At 36.8% G+C, this 16339-nt stretch overlaps 1 protein-coding gene across 4 annotated transcripts in view; it reads right to left on the bottom strand.

The window, feature by feature from the left end:
* Positions 1-5229: 5229 nt before the first annotated feature.
* ATF1 (activating transcription factor 1) overlaps positions 5230-16339 on the bottom strand; it is a 47291-nt gene continuing 36181 nt past the window's right edge. For all 4 annotated transcript variants that reach the window (XM_079139826.1, XM_079139827.1, XM_079139828.1 and 1 more), the window contains one exon: positions 5230-6946. In XM_079139826.1, the coding sequence (XP_078995952.1) occupies positions 6802-6946 (145 nt within the window). In that variant the 3' untranslated portion in view covers positions 5230-6801. The remainder of the gene's footprint in view (positions 6947-16339) is intronic.

Raw genomic sequence — 16339 nt, 5'->3', positions numbered from 1 at the left:
GATAAAAGTTCACATGAACTAGAAATAGAAGGAACCTCACTTAAACTGATAAAGAGCTTCTAAAAATAAAAAACCTACTGTAATATACATGAGTAAAATACTGAATGCTTTTCCTCAAAGACTGAGAATAAATTAAGAAAATCCTTGCTCACCAATCCTGTTTTAACATTCTACTTAAAATTCTAGCCTGTACAATAAAGGCATACAGATTTGAAAGAGTTAAAACTGTCAGATTGGCAGATGATATCTATCTACATAGAAAAAAAACCTACAAAGAAGTTCATAGAATAAGTGAATTTAGTATAATTGTTGGACACAGCCCTCTTTCTGAAATTAGTAAGGAATAATTGGAAACTGAAATTTAAGCATTATTATTTATAATATTTAAGAAAAAAAAAAATGGAGTGGCTTAGTGGTAGAGCTTGCCACTAGCATGCATTGAAGCCCAGCACTGCAAAAAAAGAAAAGAGTAAAACCAACAAAAATGTGCAGAGCTTGTATGCCCAGAACTACAAATACTAAGTGGACAGATATTTTGTGTTAATGAATTGGAAGACTTAATATTGTTAGTCAGATGTCAGTTCTTCCCAAATTAATTTATACATGTCTAAAACAATACCAACCAAAATCCCAGCAGACTTTTTTTTTTTTTTTTTCTGGATAGACAAACTGATTCTAAAATTTATATAGAAAGGCAAAGTAACTAGAAGAGTCAAAAAAAATTTTGAAAAAATACACAAAAAAACAGAACAACAGAACTTAAAAGAACTCACACTACTTGATTGTATCTCAAAACTTTATTATTATAAATAACTCCAGTAACCAAGAATATGTGGTTTTGGTGAAAGGATAGACGTAGGTAGATCAAAGAAGCACGGTCTGTAAGAAACCAATCCTTTGAAAATTTGTTGTATTGCCCAGTATTGTCTGTTTTCATAAACACTCGGAGAACTCTCTGAAGTTTGTCTATTTTGTATGGAATTTCATATAATAGATGCACAATCTGATATGTAAACATCTTTGAAATTAGTCCTCATCTCACCACTACGGCATGTCACAGTTCACGTGGCAATGGTTTCTTTTCCTAGTGGTACTTAAAACAATAGTGTGCCCTACAATCAGTGGTCCCTTACACTTGATGAAATTCAGTATATTAGGTCAACTTTGTTAATTATTCAAATTTGTGTCTTCATCAATTATTTTCTTTTGTGTTAGTTATGAGAGATATGTTAAAAATCTAAGATTGTGAATTATTTCTCGTTATATTTCTACATTTTTAAAAAATCCTGTAATTAGGTGCATTCAAATTTAGACATCTTCTAGGTTGGTGGAATCATTTATCATTTTAACCATCTTTGTTACATTTGTTCAATATAAATATTGCTATTCCAACTTTCTTTTGGCTAGCGTTTGATAGAACTTTTTCACGATTTTACTTGAAGTACCAAATATCTAATCTTGCTATTTTTTTAAAGAATTTGTTGTTATAGATGGACATAGTACTTTTATTTTTATGTGGTGCTGAGGATCAAACCCAGTGCCTCACACATGCTAGGCTGGTGCTCTACCACTGAGCTACAGCTGCAGTCTCTAGCTGTTTCTTTTGTAGATTTACTTTTTTTTTTTCTTTTTTCTTTTTGGTACAGGGGATTGAACCCAGGGGTGCTGCCCAGGGACTCACTAAGTTGCTGAGGCTGGCTTTGAACTAACCATCCTCTTGCTTCAGCTTCCTGAGCTGCTGTGATCACAGACTTGAGCCACAGCACCTAGCTAGATTTACCTCTTATAAATAGCATGTAGAGGGATCTTGTTTCCTAATTCAGCCTGACCATCTTTGTCATTCAACTAAAATGCCCCTTTGTTTACATTTATGATTGCTGAGATATACAGATTTATTTCTTGGGCTGTTTGGCTGCCTTTCTTGTCTTCTTTTGGATTGTTGAGTGTCTTTACTAGGAGTAGAATTCTAGGTATTTTTACAATGTACAATGATAAGGTGAAAAGACGAGATGCCCTTTGTATTCTTTTGTGAAAGTAGAATATAAACTGCTTTGATGATCAGGTTTTTTCAAAATTAATAAATTATCAAACTAAAATCTCCCTTTTATTTGATGCACCTTACCTTTCATTTATAGTATGGTACAATATTAAGGGACCATTTATGAACTGCTAAAAAACACTCTACAAGCTGGACATGGTGGCACATGCCTGTAATCCAAGCGACTTGGGAGGCTGAAGCAGGAGGATCACAAGTTCAAGGTCAGTCTCAGCAACTTAACGAGGCCTCAAGCAACCTAGCAAGACCCTGTCTGAAATTCTTTAAAAAGGGCTGGGGATGTGGCTTAGTGGTAAATTGCCCCTGGATTCAATACCCAGTACCAAAAGACAAAAAACAAAACAAAAACATACTACAGAAATGCATAACTTATGAATATATAAACATGGACTGGATCCTCACTAAATTCATGACAATGACTTCCTTTTTAGGGAAGAAAATGGGACTAGGGAAAGGATTGTGGGGACTCGTCTATCTGTGCATTTTTTTCCTTTGAGAAATGATTTGAAGAGCCTGGCGCAGTGGTCCTCGCCTGTAATTCCAGGGTCTGGGAGGCTGAGGCGGGAGGATAGTGAATTCAATTTCTGAGTTCAAAGCCAGCCTCAGGGGAGGTGGTATAGGGGTAGGAATGACAGGGTAATGAATCAGATATTATTACCCTATGTGCATATATGATTACATGACCAGTGTAACTCTACATCATGTACAACCAAATGAGAAGTTATACTCCATTTATGTATGATGTATCATGTATAACTAATGAGAACAACAACAAATGAAAGCCAACCTCAGCAACTTACTGAGACCCTAAACAACTCAGTGAGACCCTGTCTCTAAATAAAGTATAAAAAAGGGCTGGGGATGTGGCTCAGTGGTTAATAATCACGCCTGGGTTCAATCCCTGTTAAAACAACAACAACAAAATCCTGAAGATAACAATGTTAACATTTATGCTAGAGGGTGGCTGTACAAAGATTTGATATATTGTTTGTAAAACTGATTTTAAAAATAGAGGGTTGCCATCTAGTGGACACATTTAAGTAGAACCTTTAAAATCTTACATAATAGGTTCTTAAGAGGCAGTGAAATAAAGCATTTCACTCTTCAGGGACCTCAGGTGAGAAAGAAAATAAACTCTGATGGTTAAGACCACAGGTCTGAACCTTGTTTTGTTACTTACTGTGTAACCTTTGGCAGTGTATCAAGGCTCTGTGTACCTTAGTTTAAACTCAAACCTTTGTTAAACAAATTGGGAAGCACTCCTGTGAACCAGACTCTACAGCAGTCTCCTACAGTTTAAGGATGACAGTAGATATGTCCACAGAGCTGCTACAATGCTTAGTTCATCATTCTTTTCCTAGTAAGGGTTGGTGTGTAAGGAACTTTTGATAAATATGTGCTAAATGAATAGATATGACCTTAGTATTACCTTCATTCAGTTCTTTGTGCATAGTAAGCACTCAGTAAATATTAGATATTAAGGAAATTAAATGGCCACATATACAGGTAACCTTGGATTTTAAACAACTGATTTAGATTGATACTCCTAATTTTACAAGTTAAAAACTTATATGTACTTATTGAAGGCTGCAAACTACTACATAATCCTGTCAATTTGAAAGAAAAGAATCTCTACTTGATTTCTATGTTTGCAAGAAATTTATGCCAGTAAAAGGGGACAGTTATCATAATCTGTCTGAAAGAGGGGAGATGGGGCAGTTAAAAGGCCTAAATTTCTTCTAAAACACTGTCATTTCAAAGATTCCAACAAATCTCCCAAGAATAGCTTTTTCAATTGTACAATCTTGATATATATTCTTCCTCTGAATTTATCATCTTTTAAAAAGTGCTATTAAAAACAAAAACATAGTTTTTGATTGTTGCAATTTTTATATACTTTATAAAGCTATAACATTTTTTTTCCACTGTAACCTGCAATTTTTCCCTTAAATTGGTTATCAAGTCCTTATGTCAAATTTCACTTACTTTATATTAATCTATAGCATCTTCTCTGAGAATTTGTACTGCCATTACAAATTATAATTCCAACCCACATCCCTCCTAAGTTTCCATCGACTGGAGAAAAATAGATAATTTCAACATAATAACTGCTGAATAAACAGATGCACACATGTAATCCCAACTCAGGAGGCTGAGGCAGGAGAATCACAAGTTCCATGCCAGCCTCAGCAACTTAGCAAGGCCCTAAGCAACTTAAGATGACCCTGTCTCAAAAATAAAAAGGGCTAGGGCTATAGCTTAGTGTAAAGTGTCTCTGGGTTCAATCCCCGGTACCAAAACAAAGAAAAAGAATAAGTAAATATAGTAAGATTCCCAAAGCTCTAACAAATGTCCATTCTTTTTTAAAAAAATTATATATATATATTTTTTAAGTTGTTGATGGACCTTTATTTGTTCATTTATTTTTGTGCAGTGCTGAGAATCAAACCCAGTGCCTCACAAATGCTAGGCAAGTGCTCTAGCACTGACATTCTTTAGGCTCCGTTCAACTAAAAGTATATCTTATATCATGTGCCTTAGGTGTGTTCATGGGCAGTAATTACTTCCATCAATAAACATATAAGTTGATAATTACTTGTAAAACACTTGAGTTTGATCTACTGTATTCTCAAATCTAATTTCATGTTTGGATCATAATCTCAATTTTTATTAAAATCTTGATAAGCTCCACATTGCTTTAGACAAACAGGAAAATAATCTGGTATGCATTTACAGTACCATCAGTATGTAATAGGCATGGCCAGGCCTATTACATATTGTTGGACTGAGTAATTGGGTTTGGCAAGGCCCTACATCACAAGTCTGCAGGCAGCAAAGAATTCACAAATATTTGCAGGTATTCAGCTGTACAGGCACCAAGAACTAGACTTGTAGCCAGACACTATCTATTAAAACACTTTTTACAGATGACTCTACCTGTTCATAATCTTCAGGCCTAATGGGCCACTGGTTTGAGATTCTGGCTTTACACAAGATAATACATGATGTAAGTAATCTCTGGAATGATCTTTTTCCCCCGTTTTCCTAAACTGTTTGCAAGTCAGTAGAGCCCCATTTAAAGATCCTTTTAATGAAAAATTTCATTAGGAGAACCAATCACAAATTTATCAGTCAGGTAAAGATTTCTAAATCATAGACTCCTCAACAATGTCTTAACACATGTAGAGCAGAAATTTTAGCTTAGTTTATTATAAGTGATTCTGACTGAGTCAAAACAAATATATTCCCCTTTAAAACAGGTTGTATATACTAGAACTGTTAAGCTTATCCTCACTTTAAAATTAGAAAAGCAGTACAGTTAGTATGATTAACAATAGTTTATCAGCAAGGTTGTCATTTGTATATTAAGCATTATATTTTACATTCAACAAACCTGATTTTATCAAATGTCTTTTAATTTCATAGACAATATGAAGCACAGTATAAGAAGAACACAATAGTTTTGCAGTACAGTTTCAAAGTGTATACAAATTAGGATACAGAGGTTAAACACTGGTGTAATGACAGTATTTTGAACATTAGATAAACTGCATATAAAACTTAAAATTTAAATATTAGCCAATCTGAACTTTACCTCCTGTAATATAAAAATGATACTTTGAGATGCAAGTTTTGACTAAATAAACTATATAAACATTTAAAATAATCATTAAAAACTCAACATTAGAATTTATAAAGATTAGCTATAAAAATATATTGGCAGTCACTTTTCTTATAAAGGTACCATTTGCTACATATTACAAATAGTCTCTAACATAAAATTGCCTTAAAAACTTTTACTATTTTAGAACCTGATAATCCTTACATTAAACTGATTATAAAATCTTGGAAAAACTTTGGTATGCATCTTCAGAAGGTTTTTAAAAAATAGTATTTTAAAGGGTCTGTAAACATTTCATTCTATTAAAGCATGACAGATTATTGGATATTCAACTGTATACAGGATATAGAATCAAAAAACCAATTTATTATATATTTATAAAAAAAAAAAAATCTCCCTTACCAGAGTAAGCAAAAAACAAACTATTTGAAAGTATCAAACTTTTAAACAGTTCTGTTTCCATTCTGATAAAAATATGTTACAAAATTACCATATTCCATTCATGTACCTTAGATGCTTTTTAGGACAAGACCTTAAAAATAGTAAACCCAGTTTCAAAAAACCCTTTCAAGTCCAACAAACTTTTAAAAACCCATTGTCAATAGAACACACATACATAATCAGAACACATAATTTATATATTTAGAAATGTATTAATCAGGTTTTCTTTTACATTTGTAATTTAGAATTACTGGTAGAAATGAAATACACACAACTGAAAAAAGGTAAATTTCAGGAAACCGTAAGAAATGCAAACCTACAGGGTAAATTGATTTATTTTCTAAAATTCAATTTACCAAATCCATTTTATCTGCCATTTTTGGATTAACAACTATTATTTAGAAAATTCAAATTGCTGAAAGTTCATTGCTTGCTTCGAGTATGTTTTAATTTTTATAGAGCTTCCAGTTGTGCCAGTAGCTTCCTTGAGGTCATTTTCCACTTTATCCTCTGTCACCAGATCTCTTGCACAAGACATTTATCTTTGAGTTGCAAAAGCCTAAATAAAAACTAGCTTCACTTTTGACCTTTTAATTTATAAAACTCCACTAAAAAAAAAAAAAAAAAAAAAAAAAAATCCACCTATTTTTTAGGTAAGTCCACAAAAATACTTTCTTAAGAATCAAACACTTTTATGAGAATAAAGATCCTTCAAAGTTTTTAACTCTTCTATTAGAGTTTTATTTTGATTTTCCAAGACTGCAACTCGATTTTCCAGGCATTTCACGTATTCTTTCTTCTTTCTACGACATTCTCGAGCAGCTTCTCTAAATATAAGCATTGAAAAATGTTAGAAAAAACTTCATTAAATGGTAAATATACTTTAGTAATTTTCCCTGCCCATCTTTTTTCCCACCTCATTTAAGAAATTAAAGTATCATCTACATTCACTGAAATACAGACATCTTAAGTGTAGAATTCAATTAGTCTTGGCAAATTCATATATTTGTATGACCCATCTCCCTATGAAGACACAGATTTTTACTGCCCCAGAAAACTCCCTTCCTGGTCAGTTCTCTCTCAAGCAACTACTGTTCTGATTTTTATTACATAGGTTTAGATTTTCCTGTTCTAAAACCTCATGTAACAGTGACACTCAGTATGTGCTCTCATGTCTGGTCTTTTTTCACTCAGCATATCTTGGAGGTTCATTCAAGTTGCTTATTTTTTCCATGTAAACTTTCAGCTTATTTTGTCCAATTCCTTAAGGACTTTAATTTGAACTGCGTTAATTTATGTGAAATTTGAGTGAATTGATGGTTTATATTGTCTCTCCAAAGAACATAGTATATTTCCTATTTGTTTAGATATTGATTTAGCTTTCAATGTGATTTTAAAATGTGGATCCTATGCTCAAGTCTTGTCATTAATATGAATGTGATATTATTCTCCATGATTTTCAAGATAGTTAACTGATATGATAGCAGAAAAACATCTGTGATGGTTGGATTTTGTCAACTTGACTGGGTTAAGGGACACTCAGCTAGCTGGTAAAACATTTTTGAGTATGTGAGGCAGCTTGTAGAAGTATTATTAGCATTTAAATCGGTAGACTGAGTAAAGAACGTCCACCCCCTCACCATTGTGGGTGGGTATCATCTAATCCATTGAGGGCCTAAATAGAACAAAAAAAGCAGAAAACAGGGTTATTCTCTTTATGTGGACTGTGACATTGTCTCCTGTCCTTTGGACATCAGTGCCCCTGGTTCTCTGGCCTCTGGGCCTTACTTCAGTCCTCCAACCCCTGTAACCTTCCCTAGAGTTTGGACTGAATCCATCACTGGTTTTCCTGGTTCTCCAGATGGCAGATGGCATATTGTGGGACTTCGTAGCCTCCATAATCTTGTGAGTCAATTTCACAATACTTCTCCTCTAAATATAATATGTCATATTCTGTTTCTCTGGAGAACACAACTCTTTACTAAATTTCCTTTAACATTACCTTTGTTTTAAAAACTATTATGAGAGGGTTTCAAGATGGCGGCCTAGAGGGTGGCTGCATTTCATGTTGCTCCAGGACTCAGGATTCAAAAGAGGAGATATTGAGACACTTGGGACCAACTCAAAGCAGCCGGGTGACTCTCACCCGTTGGGAAGGCGTCCCGGATGGGACAGTGGTCCCGGAATGCAGGAAACTTTGTGAAGTAGAGCTGCCGGTGAGACGCCCCTCCCCCCGCTGGAGCAGTGAACTCGGACAACTGGGAGCATCGTAGAGGAGGCCGCTCGGCACAGCGCTGGGACTCGGAGCAACCACTGGGGCTCCGGCGGCTGCCCAGGGGAGGAGTGGCGAGGACAGCTGTGTGGACTCAGGACACCGGGGCCTGCCCTGAGGAGGAGGAGGAGGAACGTGGCCGCTTGGATTCGGAGTGACTGCACCAGAGCTACAGGCGGTTGCCAGAGGAGAAGCCGCGCGGCAAGCTGTCTGGACTCAGAATGACTGCTTCTGAACACCAGGGCCTGCCCTGAGGATGAGGAGGAGGAGGAGCGGGGCCGCTTGGATTCGGAGTGACTACATCAGAGCTACAGGCGGTTGCCAGAGGAGGGGCTGCGTGGCGAGCTGTTTGGACTCAGACCACTTCTGAACCCCGGGGCCTGCCCGGAGGAGTAGTAGGAGGAGGAGGAGGAGGAGCGCGCGGGTCGTTTGGACTCGCAGTGACTGCATTAGCGCTCCAGGTGGCTGCTCAGAGGAGAAGGCGAGTGGTGAGTTGTTTGGACTTAAAGTGACAGCGCCTGAACACAGGGGGGCTGCCTGGAGGAGAAGCGTGGTGGGTCGCTTGGTCTTGAGTGGCCGCACCAGAGCTCCGGGCGGTTGCCCAGAGGACCCGTGCTGCGGGTCACGTGGATTCAGAGCCACTCAGAGCGACTGCTCCTGAACACTCGGGGGGTTATCTGGAGAAGGAGGAGGAACGGGGAGGGTCACTTCGACTCGGAGTGATTGATTGCCCAGGGCTACGGGTGGTTGGTGGGAGGAGGAGGCGGAAAGTGAGTTTCTTGGACTCCTAGTGACCGCAACGGAATACTGGGCGGCTGTCTGGAGGAAGAGGCGTGTGGCGGGTCTCTGGGTCTCAGAGCGATTGTACGGGGCCCCAGGTGGCTGCTCAGAGGAGGGGCCGCATAGCCAGGCGATTAGGTGCAGAGCAGGGTCCCAGGATCTAGGAGGCTTCTGGGTGAAAGAGCTGCACAGAGACAGGCTTAGGGCGAAGCGAAGGTTCCAGGCCTGTGGGCAGATTCTCTGAGGAGGGGCAGCCTAAGGAGATTCATCTGCGAAGGGTGAGGCTCCCAGGCCCAGGAGGTAGGGCCGGGCCCCTGGGAACTTTGCAGAGGAAGGCAGCCCAGCCCAGGAGGTAGCTGTAAATTGAGGGGAACCTCTAGGAGGGAACGGACCAGCGAGACCTCCCCAAAGGGTGAGTCTTCCCTGCTGGGTGAGGTTTCCCCACAAGGACGGTAAAACTAGAGACTCAGGCCCAAACAGGCCTTGCCTCAGCCCGCAGCCTAGGTCCCCTTTGGATGACCATTGGTCAACAAGTGGAGGCACCTCTGCCCACTAGCAAGGATTATACCCCACCTGAAGGCCACCACTCCTAGAGAGGCAGCTTCCTTGTGGAGCACCGCATTATCAACTTCCTCCAAGACTTCAGCCTACTGAAGGCTAAGGGGGGATATATATAGAAATCTTCAGGGACATTGTAAGTCAATAGAGAAAATCTGCAATATCTCAGCGGTCCACTGATACCTGAACAATATGAGAAAACAAGGAAAGAAAATGCTGCAAACAAATCTAGATGTTACATCAATAAAACCCAATGACAGCATGGCAGAAGAAATGACAGGAGTTCAGAATGTATATAATTAAAATGATCAGAGAAGCAAACGATGAGATGAAAGAGTAAATGCAAGCATTGAATGATCGCACCAATCGACAGTTAAAAGAGCAAATACAGGAAGCAAAAGATCATTTCAATAAAGAGTTAGAGATATTGAAAAAAAAGCCAAACAGAAATCCTTGACATGAAGGAAACAATAAACCAAATTAAGAACTCCATAGAAAGCATATCCAATAGGATAGAACACCTGGAAGACAGAACCTCAGACATTGAAGACAAAATATTTAACCTTGAAAACAAAGTTGAACAAACAGAGAAGATGGTAAGAAATCATGAACAGAATCTACAAGAACTAGGATATCTTGAAAAGGCCAAATTTAAGAATTATTGGGATTGAGGAAGGCCTAGAGAAACAAGCCAAAGGAATCAACAATTTATTCAATGAAATAATATCAGAAAATTTCCCAAATCTGAAGAATGAAATGGAAAATCAAGTTCAAGAGGCTTGTAGGACTCCAAATACACAAAATTACAACAGACACACACCAAGGCACATTATAATGAAAATACCTAACATACAAAATAAAGACAGAATTTTAAAGGCTGTGAGAGAAAAGAACCAAATTACATTCAGGGGGAAATCAATACGGGTATCAGCAGACTTTTCAATCCAGACCCTAAAAGCTAGAAGGTCCTGGAACAACATTTTTCAAGCCCTGAAAGAAAATGGATGCCAACCAAGAATCTTATACCCAGCAAAACTTACCTTCAAATTTGACGATGAAATAAAATCCTTGCATCATAAACAAAAGCTAAAAGAATTTACAAAAAGAAAGCCAGCATTACAGAACATTCTCAGCAAAATATTCCATGATGAAGAGATGAAAAACAAAGAAGCAAATCAGCAAAGGGAGGAATTATCCAAAGGAATTGTCAAATAAAGAAGGAAACAAGTTGTGTCAAACAAATAAATAAATAAAATTTAAAAAATGAACCAAATGACCGGGAAACCAAATCATATCTCTATAATAACCCTGAATGTTAATGGCCTGAATTCATCAATCAAAAGACATAGACTGGCAGATTGGATTAAAAAGAAAGATCCAACAATATGTTGCCTGCAAGAGACTCACCTCATAGAAAAAGATACCCATAGACTAAAGGTGAAAGGATGGGGAAAAACATACCATGCGCACGGACTCAGCAAAAAAGCTGGAGTATCCATCCTCATTTCAGATAATGTGGACTTCAAGCCAAAGTTAGTCAGAAGGGATAAAGAAGGTCATTTCATACTGCTTAAGGGAAGCATAAATCAGCAAGATATAACAATCATAAACATCTATGCCCCAAACAGTGGCTCATCCATGTATGTCAAACAAATCCTTCTCAATTTCAGAAACCAAATAGACCATAACACAATAATACTAGGTGATTTTAACACGCCTCTCTCACCACTGGACAGATCTTCCAGACAAAAACTGAACAAAGAAACCATACATCTCAATAACACAATCAATAATTTAGACTTAACGGACATTTATAGAATATACCATCCAACCAAGAGCGAATACACTTTCTTCTCAGCAGCACATGGATCCTTCTCTAAAATAGACCATATATTATGCCACAAAGCTAATGTTAGCAAATACAAGAAGATAGAGACACTACCATGTATTCTATCAGATCATAATGGATTGAAGTTAGAAATAAATGAAAGAGTAAAACACAGAAACTATTCCAACATCTGGAGATTAAACAATATGCTATTATATGATGAATGGATAACAGAAGATATTAGGAAGGAAATTAAAAAATTCTTAGAGGTAAATGAGAACAAAGAAACATCATATCAAAATCTCTGGGACACTATGAAAGCAGTACTTAGAGGGAAATTTATTTCATGGAGCGCATTTAATAAAAGAAGTAAAACTCAACAAATAAACGACCTAATACTACAGCTCAAAGCCCTAGAAAAAGAAGAACAGAACAGCACCAAAAGTAGTAGAAGACAGGAAATAGTTAAACTCAGAGCTGAAATCAATGAAATTGAAACAAAAGAAACAATACAAAAAATTGACAAAATAAATAGTTGGTTCTTCGAAAAAATAAACAAAATTGATAAACCTTTAGCCACACTAACAAAGAGAAGACAAGAGAAAACCCAAATCACTAAAATTCGGAATGAACAAGGAAATATCACAACAGACACGATTGAAATACAAAACATAATTAGAAGCTATTTTGAAAATCTATACTCCAACAAAACAGAAAATTTCGAAGACATCAACAGGTTTCTAGAGACATATGAATTGCCTAAACTGAACGAGGAGGACATAAACAATTTAAATAGACCAATTTCAAGTACTGAAATAGAAGAAGTCATCAAAAGCCTACCAACAAAGAAAAGTCCGGGACCAGATGGGTTCTCAGCCGAGTTCTACAAAACCTTTAAAGAAGAGCTCATTCCAATACTTCTCAAAGTATTCCATAAAATAGAAGAGGAGGGAACCCTCCCAAACTCATTCTATGAAGCCAATATCACACTGATACCTAAACCAGACAGAGACTCATCAAGGAAAGAAAATTTCAGACCAATATCCTTAATGAACATCGATGCAAAAATTCTCAACAAAATTTTAGCAAATCGCATACAAAAACATATTAAAAAGATAGTGCACCATGATCAAGTGGGCTTCATCCCAGGTATGCAAGGTTGGTTCAACATCAGGAAATCAATAAACGTAATTCACCATATTAATAGACTTAAAGTCAAGAATCACATGATTATTTCAATAGATGCAGAAAAAGCATTTGATAAAATACAGCACCCCTTCATGCTCAAAACACTAGAAAAAATAGGGAGAGTGGGAACATTCCTTAACATTGTAAAGGCTATTTATGCTAAGCCCATGGCTAATATCATTCTAAATGGTGAAAAACTGAAAGCATTCCCCCTAAAAACTGGAACAAGGCAGGGATGCCCTCTTTCACCACTTCTATTCAACATCGTTCTTGAGACTCTGGCCAGAGCAATTAGACAGACCAAAGAAATTAAAGGGATACGAATTGGAAAAGAAGAACTCAAACTATCCCTGTTCACTGATGACATGATTATATATTTAGAGGAACCTGGAAATTCCACCAGAGAACTCTTAGAACTCATAAGTGAATTCAGTAAAGTAGCAGGTTACAAGATCAATTGCCCATAAATCCAACGCATTTTTATACATAAGTGATGAATCTTCAGAAAGAGAAATTAGGAAAACTACCCCATTCACAATAGCCTCGAAAAAAATAAAATACTTGGGAATCAATCTCACAAAAGAGGTGAAAGACCTCTACAATGAGAACTATACAACACTAAAGAAAGAAATTAAAGAACACCTTAGAAGATGGAAAGATCTTCCATGTTCTTGGAGAGGAAGAATTAATATTGTCAAAATGGCCATACTACCTAAAGTGCTATACAAATTCAATGCAATTCCAATTAAAATCCCAATGACGTACCTTACAGAAATAGAGCAAGCAATTATGAAATTCATCTGGAAGAATAAGAAACCCAGAATAGCTAAAGCAATCCTTAGCAGGAAGAGTGAAACAGGGGGTATTGCAATACCAGATCTTCAACTCTACTACAAAGCAATAGTAACAAAAACGGCATGGTATTGGTACCAAAATAGAAAGGTAGATCAATGGTACAGAATAGAGGACACGGACACAAACCCAAATGAATACAATTTTCTCATACTAGACAAAGGGGCCAAAAATATGCAATGGAGAAAAGATAGCCTCTTCAACAAATGGTGCTGGGAGAATTGGAAATCCATATGCAACAGAATGAAACTAAACCCATATCTCTCACCCTGCACGAAACTAAACTCAAAATGAATTAAGGACCTCGGAATCAGACCAGAGACCCTGTAGATTATAGAAGAAAAATTAGGTCCAAATCTTCAACTTGTTGGTCTAGGATCAGACTTCCTTAACAGGACTCCCATAGCACAAGAAATAAAAGCTAGAATCAACCACTGGGATAGATTCAAACTAAAAAGCTTTCTCTCAGCAAAGGAAACTATCAGCAATGCGAAGAAAGAGCCTACAGAGTGGGAGAATATCTTTGCCAATCATACTTCAGATAGAGCACTAATCTCCAGAATCTATAAAGAACTCACAAAACTCTACTCCAAGAATTCAAATAATCCAGTGGACAAATGGGCTAAGGAAATGAATAGACACTTCACAGAAGAAGATCTACAAGCAATCAACAAACATATGGAAAAATGTTCAACATCTCTAGTAATAAGAGAAATGCAAATCAAAACCACCCTAAGATTCCATCTCACCCCAATTAGAATGGCGATTATCAAGAATACGAGCAACAACAGGTGTTGGCGAGGATGTGGGGAGAAAGGTACACTCATACATTGCTGGTGGGGCTGCAAATTAGTGCAGCCACTCTGGAAAGCAGTGTGGAGATTCCTTAGAAAACTCGGAATGGACCCTCCATTTGACCCAGCTATCCCACTCCTTGGCCTATACCCAAAGGACTTAAAATCAGCATACTACAGAGATACAGCCACATCAATGTTCATAGCTGCTCAATTCACAATAGCCAGACTGTGGAACCAACTTAGATGCCCTTCAATTGATGAGTGGATAAAGGAACTGTAGTATATATACACAATGGAATATTACTCAGCCATAAAGAATGATAAAATTATGGCATTTGCAGGCAAATGGATGAAACTGGAGAATATCATGCTAAGGGAGATAAGCCAATCTCAAAAAGCCAAAGGATGAATGATATCGCTAATAAGTGGAGGATGACACATACTGGGGGGGAGGGAAGGGTTAGTGTTAGGGTTAGAGTTAGGGTTAGGGAGGGGGGCAAGTATGGAGGAAGGAAGTACTGTATAGAGGGTAAAGAGGGGTGGGAGGGGTGGGGGGAAGGGAAAAAATAACAGAATGAATCAAACAACATTACTCTATGTAAATTTATAATTACACAAATGGTATGCCTTTGCGCCATGTACAAACAGAGAAACAACATGTATTCCATTTGTTTACAATAAAAAAAAAGAATGCAAAAAAAAATTCATAAATCAAAAAAAATAAATAAATAAAAAAATAAAAACTATTATGAAACAGTATATATACAAAAAAGTGTAGAAGTTATGAAGCATAATAAAATGAATACATGTAAATCCAAACCAAACCTAATTTTTTAAGAGAAACTATTGGGTGAGCCACTGCCTGATTCTAGACCCCTGGTCTCTTGTCCAGAAGCAATTACTACCTTCAATCCCTTCTTTATTTTTATGTCTCTGGTACGTAAGTCTATACCTTGAATTTTGTATAATTTAATTTGTTTTATAAAATTATAAAATATTGTGGGCTTAGGGTATAGCTCAATGGTAGAGCGTTTGCCCAGCATGTGTGAGATCTGGGTTTGATCCCCACCACTGTAAAAATAGATAAATAAAATAAAACAAAATTATAAACCATTATACTTGTTTTTTTCACTCAGCTGTATTTTCCTATAGTTCACTCACTGAAGTGATGATCACTTATTCAATTACTGCAAATGAACACTATTATACTGTAGAAGCACGGCCATGATTTATGTTCTCATTCTATCAATGGATATTTAGATTGTATCTTGATTTTTGCTGTTATGAACATTCTCAGACATATTTCTTGCAAAATCCTTTTAATAATATACCCAGACTATAAAACTGTTGAGTCACAGTATATCCAGGACAACAGCAATCAGTCTTACTATTTCCAGTGGTTATACCAGTTTCTACTCTTACAGCAATAGATGGGAAGGAAATCCATTGTTCCGAATTATTTTTTTTAATATTTTTTGTTGGAGATGGACATAATATCTGTATTTTACTTATTTTTATGTGGTTCTGAGGACTAAACCTAGTGCCTTCTTTAACAGGTGCTAGGCAAGCAAATGTTCGACCACTGAGCCACAATCCAAGCTCCATTGTTCCATTTTAATAATTATTTAATAATAATTTTTAAACATTTAAAAAAAATTTTTTTTGGTTGTCCATGGACCTTTATTTATTTATATGCAGTGCTGAGAATTAAACCCAGTGCCTCACACATGCAGGCAAGCGTACCACCACTGAGCTACAACCCCAGCCCTATATTTGTATACATTTTATTGCTGATGGAAAGAAATACATCTGATTTTTGAAAACTAATTTTGTATCTAAAAACCTTTATAAACTCATTATTTCTAATTTTTCATTAGATCCACTTGGAATTTCTTTTGGTAGGAATTGTTTAGCAATAGGAATAGTGTTACTTCAATCCTTATAA

Source organism: Sciurus vulgaris, assembly GCF_902686455.1.
Source record: "Sciurus vulgaris genome assembly, chromosome: 5".
Classification (NCBI taxonomy): Eukaryota; Metazoa; Chordata; class Mammalia; order Rodentia; family Sciuridae; genus Sciurus; species Sciurus vulgaris.
The sequence above is the reverse complement of the archived record's forward strand: the minus strand, read 5'-3'. Positions and strand labels throughout refer to the sequence as shown.